At 30.6% G+C, this 21,272-nt stretch overlaps 1 protein-coding gene across 2 annotated transcripts in view; it reads left to right on the top strand.

Annotated features, from left to right (window-relative positions):
• The window catches only part of LOC114330073 (G protein-coupled receptor kinase 2), a 778,149-nt gene that overhangs the window by 724,497 nt on the left and 32,380 nt on the right, over positions 1 to 21,272 (top strand). For both annotated transcript variants that reach the window (XM_050642802.1, XM_050642803.1), the window contains one exon: positions 11,029 to 11,170. In XM_050642802.1, coding sequence (XP_050498759.1) covers positions 11,029 to 11,170 — 142 coding nt within the window. The remainder of the gene's footprint in view (positions 1 to 11,028; positions 11,171 to 21,272) is intronic.

The following is a 21,272-nucleotide window of genomic DNA, read 5'->3' on the forward strand; positions in this document are numbered from 1 at the left end:
AATAATAGACAAGTAAAATTAGTGTGGGACGGCAAACCAATAGGGAAGAACAGAAGAGGAAGGCCCATTAAAGAATGGAACAGTGACATCTCGCAGATACTGCAGAGTAAAGGTAAGACATGGCAGGAAGCAACACAGATGGCATCCAATAGGAAGGAATGGAGAGAGTTCGTTAAGAGCTAGGACACCTCAGAAGATTGTAAAATATTGTAATTAATGAATTGTATTATAAACGGCTTAACACCGAAAGGTACAAATGGGTCTACTGATAATAGGACATTCTTTCACCGTTTTTGCTGTAAATTTTAAACAACCGCTTGGATTGACATAAAATTTGGCATACGCATAGGTAACAATAGTAACATGTCAAAGAAAAAAAGTGATATGGTGCCGATGTGTGCTTTTACTATGGGGGTGAGTTTCACCCCACCTCGGGGGTGAAAAAATATATGTCCAAGATAACTCCCGAAATGGATAAACTGACTAATTTTAAGCAACTTTTCTTCTATAGAGTTTTTTCACCAAATCCATACTTTTCGAGTTATTTGCAAGTGAATATGTTCATTTTTCAACAAAATAACCACGTTTTTGGACGGTTTTTCGTAAAAAACTCAAAACGTAAGCATTTTGTCAAAAAAAATATTCTTAGCAAAACTATAGCCTATAAAAAAGTGAAAAAACGGTGTATATATTAGGTCTCTTTACCTAGCAAAAACAGAGTTATAGCTAATGAAAAATAGGTTCATATTCGAAAAATCCCAAATAGAATAATTCAATGTGAAATATCCAAATAATGAAGCATTCTTGGGGAAAACACATTACAACTTTTTTAAAGTGTTTAAAAAAGCTTTATTTCTGTTTTTATAAAAAAATTTCTAACATCAAATGTAAGCAAGTTACGCTCAAAATAAAGATGGTCCCTTTTGTTTTGGCAAAAAAAATCAGGAAGATCACCCCCAATTAGCAACTTAAATAAAATTAATCGTTGCCGCTTCACAAGTTACTTAACTTATGTTGTGTTTATATGATCTGTAAGTTTCATCGATTCGAAGTGCTTATTTTTGAAAAAATTTGGTTTTAAAGTAAAATTTTTAAAAATTTTAATTTTGAAAAAAAATGCTTTTTTTTCAAAATAACTTAAAAATTGTTAAGGATACCAAAAATCTTATACAATAAAAAAGTCGGATTTACGTTTCTGAATATTTTGTATTTTTTGTTTTTCTGTAAGACAAAAATTGGTTAAGATTCGGTGTTTCTAAATTTGCATACACTCGTTATAAGTCCTTCGTTCAAGCCCTTTTAACTACAGCTCTTTCAAAAATAAGGACTTTGAACCACCCGTGTTGAGCTGCCCCCCCCCCCACTTGCAAAAATTAAAAAACAAATAGCCCTGATTTATGAGCTATTTATGAGCTCTCATATTCCGCAAATTAAACATTTTGAGCTCGTTCCACTGAGCAGGAATTTAATACCCTAGTGGGGGGGGGGCTGAGTCAGCCCCCCCCCCCCCCACTACTTAAAAATAGGAATATTGAATCGGTTTTTGCGGCCGAATTACGAGCTATTTATGATCTCTTGAAATTATATAGTTTCGATTTTTGAGCTCATCCCCTTCACCCCCAAACAACCCTTGAATTGATTTAACTTAAGAGAAAGATGCTGAGAAAACTTAAAATATATCGTATTGCCGATATAATTCCTATAGCTTATATACTCTAAGAATAAACTATTAAATAAGGGCATTTCGATTATTGAGCTACAACCCCTTCGCAAGAAAACCACCCTATCTTCCCGGCTTAAGAGAAAGTTGTACTTAAAATGCGTTAAACTAATTATTTGGCGACTACATATCATTTAACAAATTATAAGCTTCCAAATTACGCGCATTTAGATCAGTAAATTGCAATTTATTTTGTATAGTGCAGTCACTGAAGGTAAAAATCAACGATTACCTTCAAGTTCGGTGAACCTTCATCGATTTTCACGAAAATTGGTCAGTGGTTAGAGGATAAGTCAAGAAACAAAGGTGACATGGTGCCACCTTGCGCCTTTACCCTGAGGGTGGATACCGCCCCTTCTCGGGGGTGAAAATTATTTTATAAAAAATAACTGCACAAATCAATAAAAGAACAAATTAAAATCAAAATTTATTATATAAAGTTAATAAAATAAGTCAATAGTTTTTAAGTTATTAAAGATCAAAGATTTTAATTATTTGTGAAAAAAATACATGTTTTGAAGAGGTTTTTTGTAAATCACTGAAAAACTGTAAGTTTTTACAAAAAAGTTAATAGTAGTTTAATTCGTATAGCTTATATGCTAAGAATAAACTCTTAAATCACGCACCTTTCGATTATATAGCTACAACCCCTTTGCAAGAAAACGACCCCATTTTCCCGGCTTAAGAGAGAGTTGTTCTTAAAATAATTTAAATTGATTATTTGGCGACTACATATCGTTTAATAATTTATTAGCTTGCAAAATATACGCATCTCAATTATTGAATTGCCATTTTCTTTCTATAGTGCAGTCACTGAAGGTAGAAAATCAACTATTACCTTCGATTTCGGTAAATCTTCATTTATTTTCACGAATTGACAATAACAACTTGGGGTTTTAGCCTGGGGTATATGTCACCCCTTCTCGGGAGTGAAAATTACTTTATTAAAAATAACCCCACAAATCGAGAGAGGGACAAATTGTAAGCAAAATTTGTTATATAATGTGATTAAAATAAATCAATACTTTTTGAGTTATTAAAGATCAAATATTTTAATTTTTGGAAAGAAAATGCATGCTTTAGAGTGATTTTTCATAAACGACTCAAAAACTGTAAGTTTTTACAAAAAAGTTTTACAAAAATGTAATAAATTGCTTACTTGAAAAACCTTTAATGTTAATTTAAAGTAAGTTATTGGTAATTAAATGTATATTTTTTTCCGCGACTGTTCAAATCTAAGGGTTCAAGCTTAAATAACGGGAAAAAGATGCATTTTATAACACTTAGGTACTAAATACTTGTCAAAGTACTTAGAAATACCCATCAAAAATAAGATCCAGAAAAAGTTGATAGTATCAAAATCCGCTCACCAATTTTCGTGAAAATGAATGGAGATTTACCGAAATCGAAGGTCATAGTTGATTTTTAGCTTCAGTGACTGAACTATAGAAAGAAAATGGCAATTCAATAATTGAGATGCGTATATTTTGCGAGCTCATAAATTATTAAACAATATATAGTCGACAAATAATTAATTTAAATTATTTTAAGTACAACCCTCTCTTAAGCCGGGAATATGGTATGGTTTTCTTGCGAAGGGGTTGTAGTTCAATAATCGAAAGGCGCGTGATTTTAGAGTTTATTCTTAGAATATAAGCTATACGAATTAAACTACTATTAACTTTGTTGTAAAAACTTACAGTTTTTCAGTGATTTACAAAAAACCTCTTCAAAACATGTATTTTTTTCACAAATAATTAAAATCTTTGATCTTTAATAACTTAAAAACTATTGACTTATTTTATTAACTTTATGTAATAAATTTTGCTTTTAATTTGTTCTTTTATTGATTTGTGCAGTTATTTTTTATAAAATAATTTTCACCCCCGAGAAGGGGCGGTACCCACCCTCAGGGTAAAGGCGCAAGGTGGTACCATGTCACCTTTGTTTCTTGACGTATCCTCTAACCACTGACCAATTTTCGTGAAAATCGATGAAGGTTCACCGAAATTGAAGGTAATCGTTGATTTTTACCTTCAGTGACTGCCCTATACAAAATAAATTGCAATTTACTGATCTAAATGCGCGTAATTTGGAAGCTTATAAATTATTAAATGATATGTAGTCGCCAAATAATTAGTTTAACGCATTTTAAGTACAACTTTCTCTTAAGCCGGGAAGATAGGGTGGTTTTCTTGCGAAGGGGTTGTAGCTCAATAATCGAAATGCCCTTGATTTAATAGTTTATTTTTAGAGTATATAAGCTATAGGAATTATATCCGCAATACGATATATTTTAAGTTTTCTCAGCATCTTTCTCTTAAGTTAAATCAATTCAAGGGTTGTTTGGGGGTGAAGGGGATGAGCTCAAAAATCGAAACTATATAATTTCAAGAGCTCATAAATAGCTCGTAATTCTGCCGCAAAAACCGATTGAATATTCCTATTTTTAAGTAGTGGGGGGGGGCTGACTCAGCCCCCCCCCCACTAGGGTATTAAATTCCTGCTCAGTGGAACGAGCTCAAAATTTTTAGTTTGCGGAATATGAAAGCTCATAAATTAGGGCTATTTGTTTTTTAATTTTTGCAAGTGGGGGGGGGGGCAGCTCAACACGGGTCTTTGAACCGATGAAACTTACAGATCATAGGATCAATACATACGCGAGTAAGAAACTTGTGAAGTGGTAACAATTAAGTTAATTTGGAATGCTAATTAGGGGTGATTTTCCCGACTTCTTACCAAAAAAAAGGGACCAACTTTACTTTTGATGCTAAAAAATTTTTTTAAAAAACAAAAATAAGCATTTTTTAAACACTTAAAAAAAGTTAAAATGAGTTTTCCCCAAAAAAGTGCTTCGTTTTTTGGTTATGGCACGTTAAATTATTCGATTTGGAATTTGACGAATATGAACCTATTTTTCATTAGCTATAACTTTGCTTCTACTAGGTATAGTGACCTAATATATACACCATGTTTTTCACTTTTTTACGTGCTATATTTTTGATATGAGTTTTTTTTTTCGACCAAATACTTACTTTTTGAGTTATCTCCGAAAAACCGCCCAAAAACATGTTTTTTTCTGTTAAAAATGAACATATTCACTTGCAAATAACTCAAAAAGTATTAACTTGGTGAAAAAACTTTATAGAACAAAAGTTGCTTAGAATTAGTCATTTTGTCCATTTCCGGACTTATTTCGAAAAAATATTTTTCACCCCCAAAAGGGGGTGAAACTCACCCCTAGGACAAAAACACACATCGGCACAATATCACTTTTTTTCTTTGACTTGTGTATGCCATAGCTATGTGTATGCCAAATTTCATGTCGATTCAAGCGGTTCTTTAAAATTTAGAGGTTTTGCAATATTTTACCTTTAAAGAACGTACTATAAGTAAAGTAAAGTTGTGTCAAACTATCATAAATGTCAATATTGACATAATAATTAGTGATATTTATAATTTAGTGGAGTAAACTTGTCTGTGGTTGGACCAATTACAAACAAGCATTATAGACCAGGGTGCATCTGTAAAAATATTAGTACATTTGGACGTTGAGAGGTGACTCAAATTTTTTTGCAGAAATTGCTTGGAAATATATCAAATAATAATATTTGAGTTATCCTCCCTCTCAAAAAGGTCCGCAACATTGTTTAAATAATCAAAATGTCAAAAAATTAAGGAAAAATTCGATTTTTTTCTTTGTTTTTTGATTATAACTTTAAAAGTATTCATTTCCGAGAAAAGTTGTACTGACATAAAAGTTGCGTAATTAAATTTCCTACAATATTGAATTGGTTAAAAATTTAAAAAATAGTCACTCTTGTTGCAAAATAGCAATAATTGCGAAAAAATCATACAAAAACAAGTATTCGCATTTTACGTTTTTCAACCATTTATGCTACACTTAGGACCTTCATATTTCACCCAGAAAAACTTTATGATACATTAAAACAATACCGTAAATTTCATTAAGATCGGTTCAATAGATTTTGCAAAATAAATTTTGTAATCCAGCTTTCGCAAAAAAAATTCATTTTTTCAAAATGTTACAGGACTGAAAATAAAGCAGATAGCAAGTTGAATTTTTTTTGCATATAGAAGTATACTGTACCTTTCATTTGCAATTTTGTAAAATTAAAATCAATTAACACCACGGCGCACAGTGGTGAATTTCGCCGAAAACCTGGCCAAAATGTAAAAAATCTAAGTTTATAGGTACACCCTGAGAAATTTTATATTAATCTTGCTCTGTAGGTTTTTGAGAATCATAAACGGCCGTTAAGGGTAGAACAATACAAGCAGATCATGCATGGGCGCCCATCTAAAAATTCTTTAGGGGAGGGGCCAGACGTGAAGATGTTGCACATTACATTTTGTATACTTTGGATGGCAATATATTATAGTTTAAAGCAACAGAAAAGCTAGGGGGGCCGTGACCATGCCCATAGACATGGGCGCCTATGAGATCATATATTTATATTAGTGTAAAGTTGTGATTGAACGACAGCGGACCAAATAAAAATTAAGTGTGTTATACAATAATATTGGGGCATTGTTTGGTTTTCATTTAGAACTATAGACGTGTATTATTTTGTTAGTTTATAGTGGAGGCTATGTCTGGAGGTAAGTGGAGTATTTTAATATACTTTTTAGACTTTTTTCTTCTTAAAATAGACTTTATTTAAAACATGTTTGAAAATTGGCAAGAATGTTCAATCGTTTTAAGTTTTTCAAGTTTTAAAAAGGGAAAAGTAAAAAAGTCTACTTTGCTCAGCAAAGATATTTTGTTTAATAATTACACTTTTATAAAAAAGATCTTTTTTATAATAAAACGTTTTCATTATTTATAGGAGAGAATATTATTATAAAATAACAGCAACAGCCGTGTTCGAACTAGGGAACTCTCGGCCTGCAGTCTGATGCCACTGACCCACCATCAATTTGTAGATATCGATTTATTAACGTACTTTAAAATATCATTGCATTAGCCACATTTTTAAAATAGTATGAAATAAAAGAAATCGATTTATCCATTCAGGGTGATTGATTAGTGGGGAAAAGCCAACTTTGATTACAGATCAATTACAATATTATAATACTCATCATGAATTACAATAATCAGTAATCGTAAACTGTCAGTTGTAGACAATTCAGTCGTGGCTTACCTAAAATTTGAAAAGATTTAGACCCGTAATTAATAATTTGCTCTGAAAAATAAAAATATCTCAAAAACTAATAAATTTAGACATAGGGAATGTTATACATAAATTAAAGTACGGTAATAGTACTTTTCGATAGTGATATAAAATACAGGGTGTTTCATTTAAAATTACTGAGAAAATAATGTACTTGCGTTTTGACTCACCCTGTATTCAATATAAAGAAAATCAGGAATATCAATCATTTCTGAAAATTTTGACAATAAGTAAAAAAATACGGCATCAATAAACCATTGCCGTTGTGCTTATTTTTATTTATGCAGGGAGTTGAACTTGTTACGATTTTCATATAAAATTTGTTATAACTTTGTAAATACCCTGTATAACATACCAAACTTTTATATTTTTGTAATGGAGAAGTTAAGAAAATTTCGAATATAAAATAAAATATAGGGTGTTCCATTTAAAAAAACATAAATTTGATCTGCCACTATATTATCGAACACCCTGTATAATTATAACTAATTTTGTAATGTGAAGCTAAAAGTTGGCTACAATTTTTGTTACTAACTTTTATCGCTATCCATTACCATAACGGATCTACGGAGCTTTACTCTACTAATAAATCACCCTGTATAATAGCAGTTAAATATTGCATTGTTAGCTAGTTCAAAGCTATTCTAAACATTTCAGGTACCTACGTAGCCTAGAACTATTTTTAAAATGGATTACAAAATTTGCGGAGTCCGTGACACCAACCAAGCCAAGTATATAAAAACGTTTTAATAAATAGGTCAAAATGTATATAAATAAATATTCCTCAAAAAATCATCTGCAGTCAAATGCATCCTTAGCGGAATTTTTCATTTTAAAGAAATATAACATGCTGGAGAATTTGTACATGAAAAGACTTTAATGTTATATGGTCAGTTAATAAAGTAAGAACAAAATATGCAGCATCTGATCCAGCAAATTTACAGTTTTTTTATACAAGAGCCGCCGATTTTTGTTATTTTTTTTTGCTTTCTTCTTCTTTTTCTTAATCTTTAAATCCTTTTACTCTTATGTATAATCCTGTTTTTGCTTCGTTACTTTTATATTTTTTAATAATTTTGGTCGTGTGAGCCAAAAATTTTAATTTTTTAAAAATGAAATGCATAAACGAAACTTTGTGTTAAGAAGCCACACATTGGTAGGTAATAATTATAATTAATCGTATCCATTTACAAATCAATTAAGATGTATTAAGAGTTGACCTACCTATTTTTGGCTTCTTAATATAAAGTATCGTTTATGCATTTTATTTTTTTTTAAAGGCAAAATTTTTGGACTCAGGACCAAAATTATTAGAAAATATAAAAATAAGAAAGCAAAAAGATAGACCTATACATAAAGGTAAAATGACTTAAAGATTAAAAAAGAAGAAGAAAGAAAAAAAAAATAACAAAAATCTGCGGTTCTTGTGTAAAAAAACTGTAAATGTTCTGGATCAGCTGCTTCATATTTTGTTCTTACTTTATTAACTGACCATAACATTAAAGTTTCTTAATGTAGAAATTCTCCAGCATGTTACAGTTTTTTAAAATGAAGAATTCCGCTAAGTTTGCAACTTGTTGCAGATGATTTCTTGAGGAATATTTATATACATATTGAATTATTTATTAAGCAAAAAATCTTTGCTGACCAAAGCTGACTTTTTTACTTTTCCCATTTTAAAACTTGGTAAACAGAAAACGATTGAAGATTCTTGACATCATTTTGTAAATATGATGTAAATAAAGTTTATGTTAGGAAAAAGAATCTAAAAAGTATATTGAAATACTCCACTTACCTCAAGAAATAGCATCCACTATAAAATAATAAAATAATACACGTCTATAGTTTTAAACGAAAACCTAACAATGCCTCAATTGTATAACACACTTTAATTTTATTCGGTCCGCTTTCGTTCAATCACAACTTTACACTAATATAAATATGTGATATGCTTGTATTTTTCTGCCCTCAACGGCCGTTTATGATCCACCGAAACCTACAGAACAAGATTTATATAAAATTTCTCGGAATATATAAACTTAAATTTTTGCATTTTGGCCAGGTTTTCGGCAAAATTCATCACTGTGCGGTGTCAGGAATTTTTTTAAATAAACATTAATTATTGGTGCTACGCGCAGGACAGCGGATAGTTTGCTCTGATTGGGCATTCCAATGACCTTTGATAATGATTTATACATTTTAATTTTTATTACATTTCGATATAAATAAATAAATTTGTTTATTGCAAAATAAAAGCACATACTTTGTCATTTAAAATAACACTTTTATTAGCAAAAACTTTCTTTGTTCATATATTTTAACTTAGAGAATAAAAGTTTATTATTTTTAAACATATGCAATTGTTTAAACAATATTTCACAAATAATAATAAAATTAGTTTGATTTTTGTGGAATTAAAATATTAAAATACAACAAAATATAGAGTAAGAAAATAATATATTAGATAAAGATTGGAAGAAATTTTGGTGGAAATCAACTTGTGTGAATCGAACACCGCTGTCCTGCGCGTAGCACCAAAAATTAATGTTTATTTAAAAAATTTCCTGACGCCGCGCCGTGGTAATTAATCGATTTTAATTTTGCAAATTGCAAATGATAGGTACAGTACACTTCTATAAGCAAAAAAAAATTCAACTTGCTATCTGCTTTATTTTCAGTCCTGTAACATTTTGAAAAAATGAATTTTTTTTTGCGAAAGCTGTATTGCAAAATTTATTTTACAAAATCTGTTGAACCGATCTTAATGAAATTTACAGTATTGTTTTACTGTATCATAAAGTTTTTCTGGGTGAAATATGAAGTTCCTAAGTATAGCATAAATGGGTGAAAAACGTAAAATGCGAATACTTGTTTTTGTATGGTTTTTTCGCAATTATTGCTATTTTGCAACTAGGATGACTATTTTTTAAATTTTTAACCAATTCTATATTGTAGGAAATTTAATTACGCAACTTTTATGTCATTACAACTTTTCTCGGAAATGAATACTTTTAAAGTTATAATCAAAAAACGAAGAAAAACATCGAATTTTCCTTCATTTTTTTACATTTTTATTATTTAAACAATAGAGAGTTGTCAAGTAACTCTATGAGAATACGGTAACGTTATAAATAACATGTAAAGTATACAGTAAAATAGCGTTACCGTATTCTCCTAGGGTTACTTGATAACTCTCTAATGTTCCGGACCTTTTTGAGAGGGAGGATAACTCAAATATTATTATTTGATTTATTTTCAAGCAATTTCTGCAAAAAAATTTGAGTCACCTCTCAACGTCCATCTCAAAACAGATGCGCACTGGACTATTACGGCGCGGTAAATTTGAATTACTCCTCCTATTTAAAAAACGAGGATTAGTAAACTAAGGGACGGTTTTTCAGTGCTGGGTTAACCCAGATTTTTCGGTCACCGAAATTTTTATGGTTAATCAGTTTTTCAGTACTAGGTTATCGCTTAAACCCGTTTAAGTTGACCAAGATTTTAACCGATACTCGCTATCATAGAGGTGGTTTACTCCGAATTTCCCGACAGACGTTTATCTATATTTGCTGACAGAAGAGGTTAGTTAAATTATGACATTTTGTGTTATCGCGGGAAATATTGTATTATGTATTATTATATTCTTAATTATATCTTCATCATCAGATGAAGAATCGGAACTTGAATGCATTAATCATTTTTGTAATGTTATGTTATTTGTTATTTATAAAATAGGTTATGAAATTCTATTTTGTTTATTTTTCTGTCAAAAATCTACAGAATTGCACATCTTGGTATAAAGCACTGAAAAACGATATAAGGGTTAAAATATTGGTTAAAATTTAAACTAGGTTAGCTAACCAAAATTTTAACCGCTCACTGAAAAACCGGGCCTAAGAGTAAAATTTTTAGTGGTCAAAATGTAAAAAAAAGTAATGAATAAAAAACAAAATGATATGGCTGAAATTCTAATAATTTATTGTTTTTGTTAAAATAAGCAAATATACTAAATTTTATTAAAATAAAATATTTTATAGTGGGATGTTTGGATTCCTATGTCACTAGTATAATATATTAGCTAAATTTTATCACAATAATTTTTATGTATTGCAGGGCATTGTATATAGAGACTGTAAACCAGAGAATATACTTCTAGATGACGCAGGTCACGTGAGGATCTCAGATTTAGGCTTAGCTGTAGATATTCCCGAAGGAGAATCTGTTAGGGGTAGAGTTGGAACCGTAGGCTATATGGGTAAGTAAAATTATACTGTTCTAAAGCTATTTCCTTGCGGCATGTTAGGCTATTGATTATGTATTTTATAATGAACTACAAAGTTAACGGGGCTTTATTGGCTCATATGGTTAATGGACATCTAAATATTAAAAAGCCGCGGAGTGCTACCATTTAAAGGGGTGCGTTTTGAGAAAGGGGTGAATTAGCCCCTAGGCACAGGGTGCATTAGGGTGAGTTCAATGCACTTTTGGTACAAACACGTCTACAGAAAAATTGTTCCAGATTAAATTTACTATCCAAATATGAGCTTTTAAAGTCAAAAATATTTTTTTTTACAAAAATATATTCAAAAAAATGCAAAAAACACTAAAGAAAGCAATTTTGTTTTTTGCCCCATAACTTTTTTCCACTGGGACATAGGTATAGGCATTGCTTTACAGAAAAAAAACTTCCATCCTTCCTCTTTAAAGTGACGTCTGGTAAAAGTCTTTAGAATTTATAGTTCCCGAAATATGATTTTTCAAAGTTCGCCGCTTACAGCATTTTTGGGCCATTGTCCCCATTATTTCGCAAACATTGCTGTGTAACTTTTTTTCTACGCATTTCTAGGTATATACACAATGGTACATTTACTAGGAAGAGAAGCCAAATTCCGTTAAGGTTGTACGACTATTTTTAAGCAAGTTATGGTTTTTCAAATCTTTATACTTTTTTATGGTTATTTTTTAAATTTCTCATTATAAACTTAATTCGCTCTATCGAGATTCACTTTGACACTGACATTAGTAATTTCTTTTTTGAAAAGTTCAGTTGTCAGAAGTGACTGGAAATTACTACAAAACCAACGCACCTGCTCATATCCAATCTTATTAATAGTAAACAGACATAAAAATAACATAAACCTTACGCCAATCAATAATTATTTATTTGCACCATTATAATGTATTGATAACAAATGAGAAAATTATTTATTGTTCAAAATAAAAATATTTTGTAGAAATAAATTTCACAAAATTTTATGAGATTAGTAGACACTCCCACTATTTCTAATAATTCTTCTTTTTTTAATGAAAGATTAAGTTGATTTGAGTTGATTTTAGCAGTTAATAATGTGAGGTAGGAATTTTTGTGTTGTATGTTTCCTATTCCGAATGTGTCAAAAAAAATCTCGCGAGAGCAAATGTAGTATAACTTTGTTCTTGTACATTAAGATATATACGTTGTGGAATGAAAAAGAAAGCTTATTTTTTTTACTTTAAAATGGTGTACATATTGTAAAAAATTCTAGGACTATTCTAATTTGAGAAAAATTTTGAATTTTTCAATTAGAAGAATATAATGGCATGTTAGGACATAATTTTTAATTCCAAATAATTTTTCTTAATAACACTTTTTTATATTGTGAAATATAAAGGTACTTTACCTAGCGATATTCATATTTTTAACATACCTCGTATACTATTGATAAAATTTTATATCTGATAATTGAATCTTAAGTCTTAGGCTATGCAGAGCATTTTATGAAGAAGAATATAAAAATTTTTCATAAAATTTATAATAAATAAGTTTTCTATATGGTTCCAACTTAGTGGGACATATTGCATGTGTAATGTGTATATGTCACACTTTGAAAAAGCATTTTATATCTTGTTTAAAAATAATCTTAGAATTTTTTACTGTACACCATTTAAAGTAAAGGAAATAAGCTTTATTTTGTATTCAGCAATGTATATACCTAAATGTAGAAGAAAAAAGTTACAATGAGAAATTTAAAAATAATCGTAAAACATCAAAAATTTTTAAACGTATAACACTTTAAAAACCCATATATGTATTGTTTAAAAATTGTCATACAACCTTCTATAATAGACCATTTTAAAGGCAATTGAGTTCTCTTTCTATTAAATGTACCATTGCATATACCTAGGAATGCGTAGAAAAAAGTTACAGAACAATATTAGCGAAATAATGGAGAAAATGGCCCAAAAATGTTGTGAGCGGCGAACGTTGAAAAATCATATTTCGGAAACTATAAATCTTAAAGACTTCTACCAGATACCATTTTAAAGAGGAAGGATGTTTTTGTTCTGCTTTATCTATATCCCCGTAGAAAAAAGTGATGGGGCAAAAAGCAAAATTGCTTTCTTTCATGTTTTTGCGTTTTTTTTTTAAATATATTTTTGACTTTAAAAGGTGATATTTCGATAGCAAATTTAACCAGGAACAATTTTTCTGTAGACGTGTTTGTACCAAAAGTGCATAGAACTCACCCTAATGCACCCTGTGCCTAGGGACTACTTCACCCCTTTCTCAAAAACGCACCCCTTTACGTGGTAGCACTCCACGGTTTTCTCATATTAGAGGTCCATATGAAACAATAAAACCCCGTAACGTTGTAGTTCCTTTTAGCTCTCTTATTTTGATCATAATCAATAGCCTATGTTATGCAATTTATTTTTTATTTGGGAATGAGTCACAATGTAAGTTTGAAATTAAATTTAGTCAACGTTTCGATTACCACTTCGGAAATCGTTATCAAAATATAAAACATTAATAAATTAAACAAATTTTTTTGCTTGGTAAAAAAAATTCTGATAATTTAATTTTATCTAACTCACTTATATTGACAATTCAGACATATATTATACATTTTAAAGTAGATGACTTTAAGTGGTATTTCCAATATGTACGAGTTGCGTTCCTGGGACGACTTTATTCATTTTGTTCATTCGATTACATGAAATCAACTTTAACTTAAGAATGTCCGTCATAAAAATCATAGCACGTGATTTGTCTTAAAAAGAAACAACCACATGCAATGGTGACAGTAAACTTCTCGTGTTAGTGATCCCAAAGTAAATCACGATAAATAACCAGGAGACAAAACCTCATACTATTTCGACATTTTAAATATTTGTTCTTACGTTTAGTTTACTTTCAGAATGAACCCGAACTCTGATTTTATATGTATCTTATTTTAAAATATAAAAAATTATCTATCCTTGATATGGTATTGACTTCCCAATCGTGATATTTTCTCTCTATTGCTTTCCTCTTTAAATATGGTTAACCACATCCTACTGCACTCTGCCGAGGAATGTGCGACACAATTGGTTTCATTTAACATAATTAGAGCCGCTTCTTTGATGTTTCTCTTTATACTGTCTATTTCTTTCAGGAAATATTTTTCCATGAGTGTTTACATACTTGAGAGCTATCAAATTCTCTATCTCTAATATAAGGTTGATGTTCACTTATTCTAACGTTTAATGGTCTTTATGCTTCACCTAATTCAAAATGTTCGCATTCACAAGGTATTTTATAAATACAATTATTTGTTCTTTCTTGTTCATTATTAGGTTTAGTTTTAGATAAAATATGTCTCAATGTATGTTGTTTCGAATGTTGTTGAAGTGTTGAATTTATTTCCTAGCGTTTATTATGAAAAGTTCACAGTTAAGATATTTCCTTATTAATATCCAAACTGAGATGTCGCCTTTAATTAAATTTATTGTCGAACAGTCTTACCGCTCATTAATTCTTTAAAGTGCTTCTAAAATTTACCTCGTAAGTTCCGTTCTAATTTGTGGAGAAAATCCCATAATTTAAAGTGAATAATGCATTTTTAAAGATTTCCGTCGGTATCTTAAAATCCTTTATATTTTGGAGAATACTTCAGCCTTTTTTTTTTAACTCATTGTTCGTTTTCTGAATATCTTGCGATTAAATTTTATGTACAATTTTAAGAATTGGATTAGATCTCATTCGCTTTAGAAAATGGAAATTCTGAAACAGTAATTATATTTCTTTAAATACAAGTTTCCGGTTTCGAAATACAAATAACTTCCGGAAAATGAATTGAATTACAGGATTATTTCTGTATTTTAAGCTAACAGACTACTTCTCATGAGGTTCATTTTTAATCTGTACACTCTAATATATTCTTTTAGAACAGTTAGGAGTTATATCTTAAACACTCCGGCTTGCCTAGAAATTGTTATAGATTAATTTTATAATAATTATATCCTAAATAAAAATCCTCATTAATTGTAAATGTGGAGGGAAAATATAAAATATAGCATTACCTCTACAGCTTAAGTAAGACATGATCTTATTGCACCCTTGATTCTTATGTAACCGAGTCTTTGTACTTGTTGCAACTCAATGACTGTCTTTTGCTGCTCAATGCACGTTCAGAATTAAATACCCTTGTTGCTTTATTTGTGATATTTTCGAGGTGTGCATTGAACGTAAGATTTATGTATCCAGGCCCAGTAATGTAGGTACATGCATGCCACTCATTTTTATTTTAATTACTTTTTACTACAATTAGTTCAGAAAAATAAGGAAAAAAAAATATCTTGTTGGTGACACAACCCCCTCCCGGCCGAAACCAAATTTTTTGAGTAGTATGGACATCTATATTAATAACCTATATGTTTCCTGCAGCCGATTTTGATGATATACATAGTTATAAACAAATAAAGATCAAAAAACGGTAAATTTTCGCTTTTTTCGTCTATAACCAAAAAGTTAAGCATTTTAAACAAATTTGAGAGTAAGAAACTCATAAATCGTATAAAAAACTTCAATATGGCGTTCGCTGAATATGTCTATCCTTATTGGTTGCTTAGAAAATTGCAAAATAAATCATAAATTTTGAGTTTTTATAAATATTTATAACTTATGTAAAAATTAACTATGGCGTTCGCTGAATATGTCTATCCTTATTGGTTGCTTAGAAAATTGCAAAATAAATCATAAATTTTGAGTTTTTATAAATATTTATAACTTATGTAAAAATTAACTTAGAACGTTCTTATGACACGGAATTCTGAGACTTCTGGTGCTTAAACCATACTCTAAATTTCAGAGCAATTGGTCAAATAGTTTAAAAGGTATTTAATTTGTTTATCCCAAATTAATTTTTTTTTGCAACACTATAAGTCAGAAAATGATGAAGTTACAGTAATACTTTGAATAGTTTATGAAAGAAGAAGATTTATACTATTAATTTAATTAAAAAAAAATGACAAAAAATAATTCTAAATACTGAAAAATTATTTTGCAAAAACATGTGAATTAAAAAAAGGGGGCTAACTTCGTCCCTAATTGTCCTAGGACAATTGTTTTTCTTTCTAAATGTGTATAAAAATTCAGTCTTTCCAAATATGAAAAAATAATTTTTCTATGGGTAACGGTTAAAAAGTTACTCTAATTGTTTATAAGTAAGCAAAAAATCAACGTGTTTTTGCAAAATAATTTTACACTGTTTAAAATTACTTTTTGTCATTTTTTTTTTAATTAAGTCAATAGTATAAATGTTATTCTTCCATAAACTGTCAAAAGTCTTACTGTAACCTCATAATTTTCTGACTTATAGTATTGCAAAAAAAATGAATTTGGGATAAACAAATTAAATAACTTTTAAACTATTTGACCAACTGCTTTGAAATTTAAAATATAATTTAAGCACCAGAACTCTCAGAAATTCGTGTAATAAGAACGTTATATACTCCATCTAATTTACTTACCGTTGCACGTCATCCTCGTCATAGCCTGAGACGTCACATGATACCAACACGAAATATTTAGGCGGTAGTTGTGTTCTTTTTTAGAATCACATTGCCGAGTACACTGGCGTTACAGCCACTAGGCATATTTTATTATATACGCGTAGAAATAATATTTAAAGATTTCTATTAATGTTATCTTAAAGAAATACACAATAATATGTTTCATTTCATTTGTATAAATGGATTATAAAGCATTTTTATGAAGCACATTTCGCTGGTACCTATGATTAATGTGATTCATAATACATTTCCAGTGAAAATAATAACTCCGTGATAAGTGTTGGCGATACAATTTTTTTGTATAGGTATGCGTGTTCGCGAAGATTATAACTCCCAAAATATTACAATTATTTCCCTTTCTGTTTCTGCCGACGAAAACAATTATTTCTGAGAACTTTTTAGTAATTATAATTTTCGTGGACCCACAAACAGAAATGATGTTTTTGCTGATACTCAAAAAATAAATTTTTTCGTTAACACTTTATAGTCCTGTCGCCAGGGGGGGTACAACGGCCTCCTTTATTCAGATGGACTTACCCAAGTTTTTTTCGTGTATTTTGACCCGTAGAATACGAATTTTTTGGGTAACAGTTGATCCGGATGTCGATAAGATTGTTATTGACCAAGAACTTGAGGAATTACATAACCGCGATCTCTCGCAAAACAAAACATTTTTTGGTATTTTTTGGGTCATTCTAAGCAAAACATGTTTCTACAATTTTTTTTCGTAGGATGGCTAGTTTTCGAGATAACCGCGGTTGAACTTTCAAAAAATCGAAAAATTGCAATTTTTTAACCCGAATAACTTTTGATTAAAAAATAAAATAGCCAGTCTGGTTACCGCATTTGAAAGTTTAAGTCAAATTATATCGGTTTTAATTATTTGCATTGCTAAAAATTTATTTTTTTATTGTTTAACAAAGCTATAAACACATAGTGTTTCCCGTGCCTTTACATGCATTTTAACGCATGCTACGTAGAAATAGCCTCGATTGCACTAGTACCTATTCTACCTACTCGTTAGATTTTAAATGAGAAATCATAGAAAACATCACTCACGCACTAGGTGTTTGTAGCTTTGTTTAACAATAACACAATAAATTTTTAGCAATGCAAATAATCAAAACCGATATAATTTGACTTGAACTTTCAAAGGCGCTAAGCAGAATTGCTATTTTATTTTTTAATCAAAAGTTATTCGGGTTTAAAAATTGCAGTTTTTCGATTTTTTGAAAGTTCAACCGCGTTTATCTCGAAAACTGAGCATCCTACGGGAAAACTTGTTAGAATATTTTTTACTTAGAATGACCCAAAAAATACAAAAAAATGTTTTGTTTTGTGAGAAACCTCTGTTATGTAATTCCTCAAGTTCTTGGTCAATAACAATCTTATCGACATCCGGATCAACTGTTACCCAAAAAATTCGTATTCTACCGGTCAAAATACATTAAAAAAACTTGGGTAAGTCCATCTGAATAAAGGAGGCCGTTGTACCCCCCCTGGCGACAGGACTATTATTAGGGATTATAATTTTCACAATCATATAATCGAAAATAATATTTTTCGCGGCGTTCGTTGGAAGTTCAGCGTTTCGTAGTTATACTTTTCATAGGCGGCGGCGATTTATTGTTCGGAATACACTGTAACTATAATCGAACGAAGGTGATATTTTGGCATAAATTTGTAACATTTATTTGACAGTTGCGGTGATGACACTTCATATTTGTTTATATTCTTTACAATAAGTATTTGTTTCATTATATTTACTGTTTTTATTATGTACTTTAACGTAAGATTATAACTTAATTATTGTTTTCTATTTCTAAAGTTTTTATTTATTTACATTTAATATTAATTTGTTTTGCTGTATAGTCCACTTCCGCAAAAATTGTGTGATGTATTTGATTTAAAATGAATTCAAGAATTTTTTGTAATTGGGCAACAATGTCAACTTAGATCTCTAACGTAAATAATGACGTGCAACGGTAAGTAAATTAGACGGACTGTAAGTTAATTTTTACATAAGTTATGAATATTTATAAAAACTCAAAATTTATGATTTATTTTGCAATTTTCTAAGCAACCAATAAGGATAGACATATTCAGCGAACGCCATATTGAAATTTTTTAGACGATTTATGAGTTTCTTACTCTCAAATTTGTTTAAAATGCTTAACTTTTTGGTTATAGACGAAAAAAGCGAAAATTTACCGTTTTTTTGATCTTTATTTGTTTATAACTATGTATATCATCAAAATCGGCTGCAGGAAACATATAGGTTATTAATATAGATGTCCATACTACTCAAAAAATTTGTTTTTAACCTGGAGGGGGATGTGTCACGAGAAAAATCTTATTTCTCTGGACTAATATTTAGTCCAATCAACAGCCATTTTCTCGTGGAATTTTCAGAATCAAGGTCGATTTTCTTGAAAATTCAGATTTAGATTTTTATACTATAATTTTTTTTTGAAAAGTTGATACTTTCCAAGTTATTAGAGATTGCATTTTTCATTGAAAAAACTCATGTTTTATAACTGTTTTTCATGAATAACTTAAAATAATTTAATTTTATAGAAAAAATCATTAAGAACAAAAAGCGATTTCTATCTGATAAATGACACATCAGAAACTGCTTTATGCTAAATTATCTAGATGACCCTAAGAAAAAACACAAATCAAACAAACATTAACAAAAAAAAAACGTTAAATTTAATGCAGGCGAAACACAAATAGAAAATAATATATGTTTGACTTTATAATAATATAAAAATATAAATAATTTTAAAATAATAATAACTTTATAATAACTTCCGGAAAATGAATTGAATTACAGGATTATTTCTGTATTTTAAGTTAACAGACTACTTCTCATGAGGTTCATTTTTAATCTGTACACTCTAATATATTCTTTTAGAACAGTTAGGAGTTATATCTTAAACACTCCGGCTGGCCTAGAAATTGTTATAGATTAATTTTATAATTATTATTATTTTCTATATCCGTTTTTGTCCACTTAACAATACCAAATGAATATAGTCTAAGAGCTGGGAGCGGATTTTGTGCGTGATAAGTAATATGGAAAAACTATACGGGGATATGTTGAATTAGTTGTGTACATGACTTTCACCAACGGCCGGAAACCAGAGTTGGGGCCGAGGGTAGTTATAAGGCGTCAAAGTCGAGGATTTTATTATTTTTTTATGACGCTCATGATCGAGATAGTGCACCAAAATTTGGGAATAAGTAGGTCATGACGTACCTAAGTAAAATCTCTAGGGGCTCAACGCTGCGTGGCCGACAAAGGGCTGGGGGTAGGGGTGAATTTAAAAAATATAAGGGGTTTTTTGCGACGTTCTTGATTGAGATAGTGCACCAAAATTTAGGTATAAGTAGACCATGACATAAATAATTAAAATCCCCAGAGCCGGAAACCAGAGTGGGGAAGGAAGGTAGTTATAAGGGGTCAAAGTTCCGTTTTTTAGTATTTTTTTTTTGTGACGCTCATTATCGAGATGGATACCCCACCATTTGGGAATAAGTAGGTCATGACGTAACTAAGTAAAATCTCCAGGAGTGGAACGCTGCGTGGCCGACAAAGGGGTGGGGCAGGGGTGAATATAAAAAAATGTAAGGGGTTTTTTGCGACGTTCATGATTGAGATAGTGCACCAAAATTTGGGAATAAGTAGACCATGACATAAATATTTAAGTAATATCCCCAGAGGCGGAAGAGGGTAGTTATAAGGGGTAAAATTCGCGGTTTTTATTATTTTTTTTTTGTGGCACTCATGATGGAGATAGTGCACGAAAACTTGGGAGTAAGTAGGTTATGTTATGACGTAACTAAGTAAAATCTTTAGGGACAGGACGCTGCTTGGGGTACAAAGGGGTGGTAGGCAGGGGTGATTATAAAAATATATGGGGGTCTTTTTGCCGTTCGTAATCGAGATAGTGCACCAAAATTTGGGAATATGTAGATCATGACATTACTAAGTAAAACCTCCAGGGGCGGAACGCTGCGTGGGGGACAAATGTTGTGCCAGGTCACAAAAAAAATAATACACACTGCGACTTTGACCCCTTAAAACTACCCTCATCCCCAGCTCTGGTTTCCGGCTCTGGGGATTTTACTTAGCTAAGTCATGGTCTACTTATTCCCAAATTTTGGTGCACTATCACAATCTAGCACGTCGCAAAAAAGCCCTTATATTTTTTATATTCACACCTACCCCCACCCCTTTATCGGCCACACAGCGTTTCACCCCTGGAGACTGTATTTAGGTACCTTATGACCTACTTATTCCCAAATTTTGGTGCAATATCTCGATCATGGGCGTCACAAAAAAATTAAAAAAACGGCGATTTTGACCCCTTATAACTACCCTCATGCCCAACTCTGGTTTCCGGCTCTGAGGATTTTACTTAGTTATGTCATGGTCTACTTATTCCCAAATTTTGGTGCACTCTCTCAATCACGAACGTCGCAAAAAAACCCCTTATATTTTTTGTATTCACCCCTGCCCCACCCCTTTGTCGGCCACG

This window comes from Diabrotica virgifera, chromosome 2 (genome assembly GCF_917563875.1).
Source record: "Diabrotica virgifera virgifera chromosome 2, PGI_DIABVI_V3a".
Classification (NCBI taxonomy): domain Eukaryota; kingdom Metazoa; phylum Arthropoda; class Insecta; order Coleoptera; family Chrysomelidae; genus Diabrotica; species Diabrotica virgifera.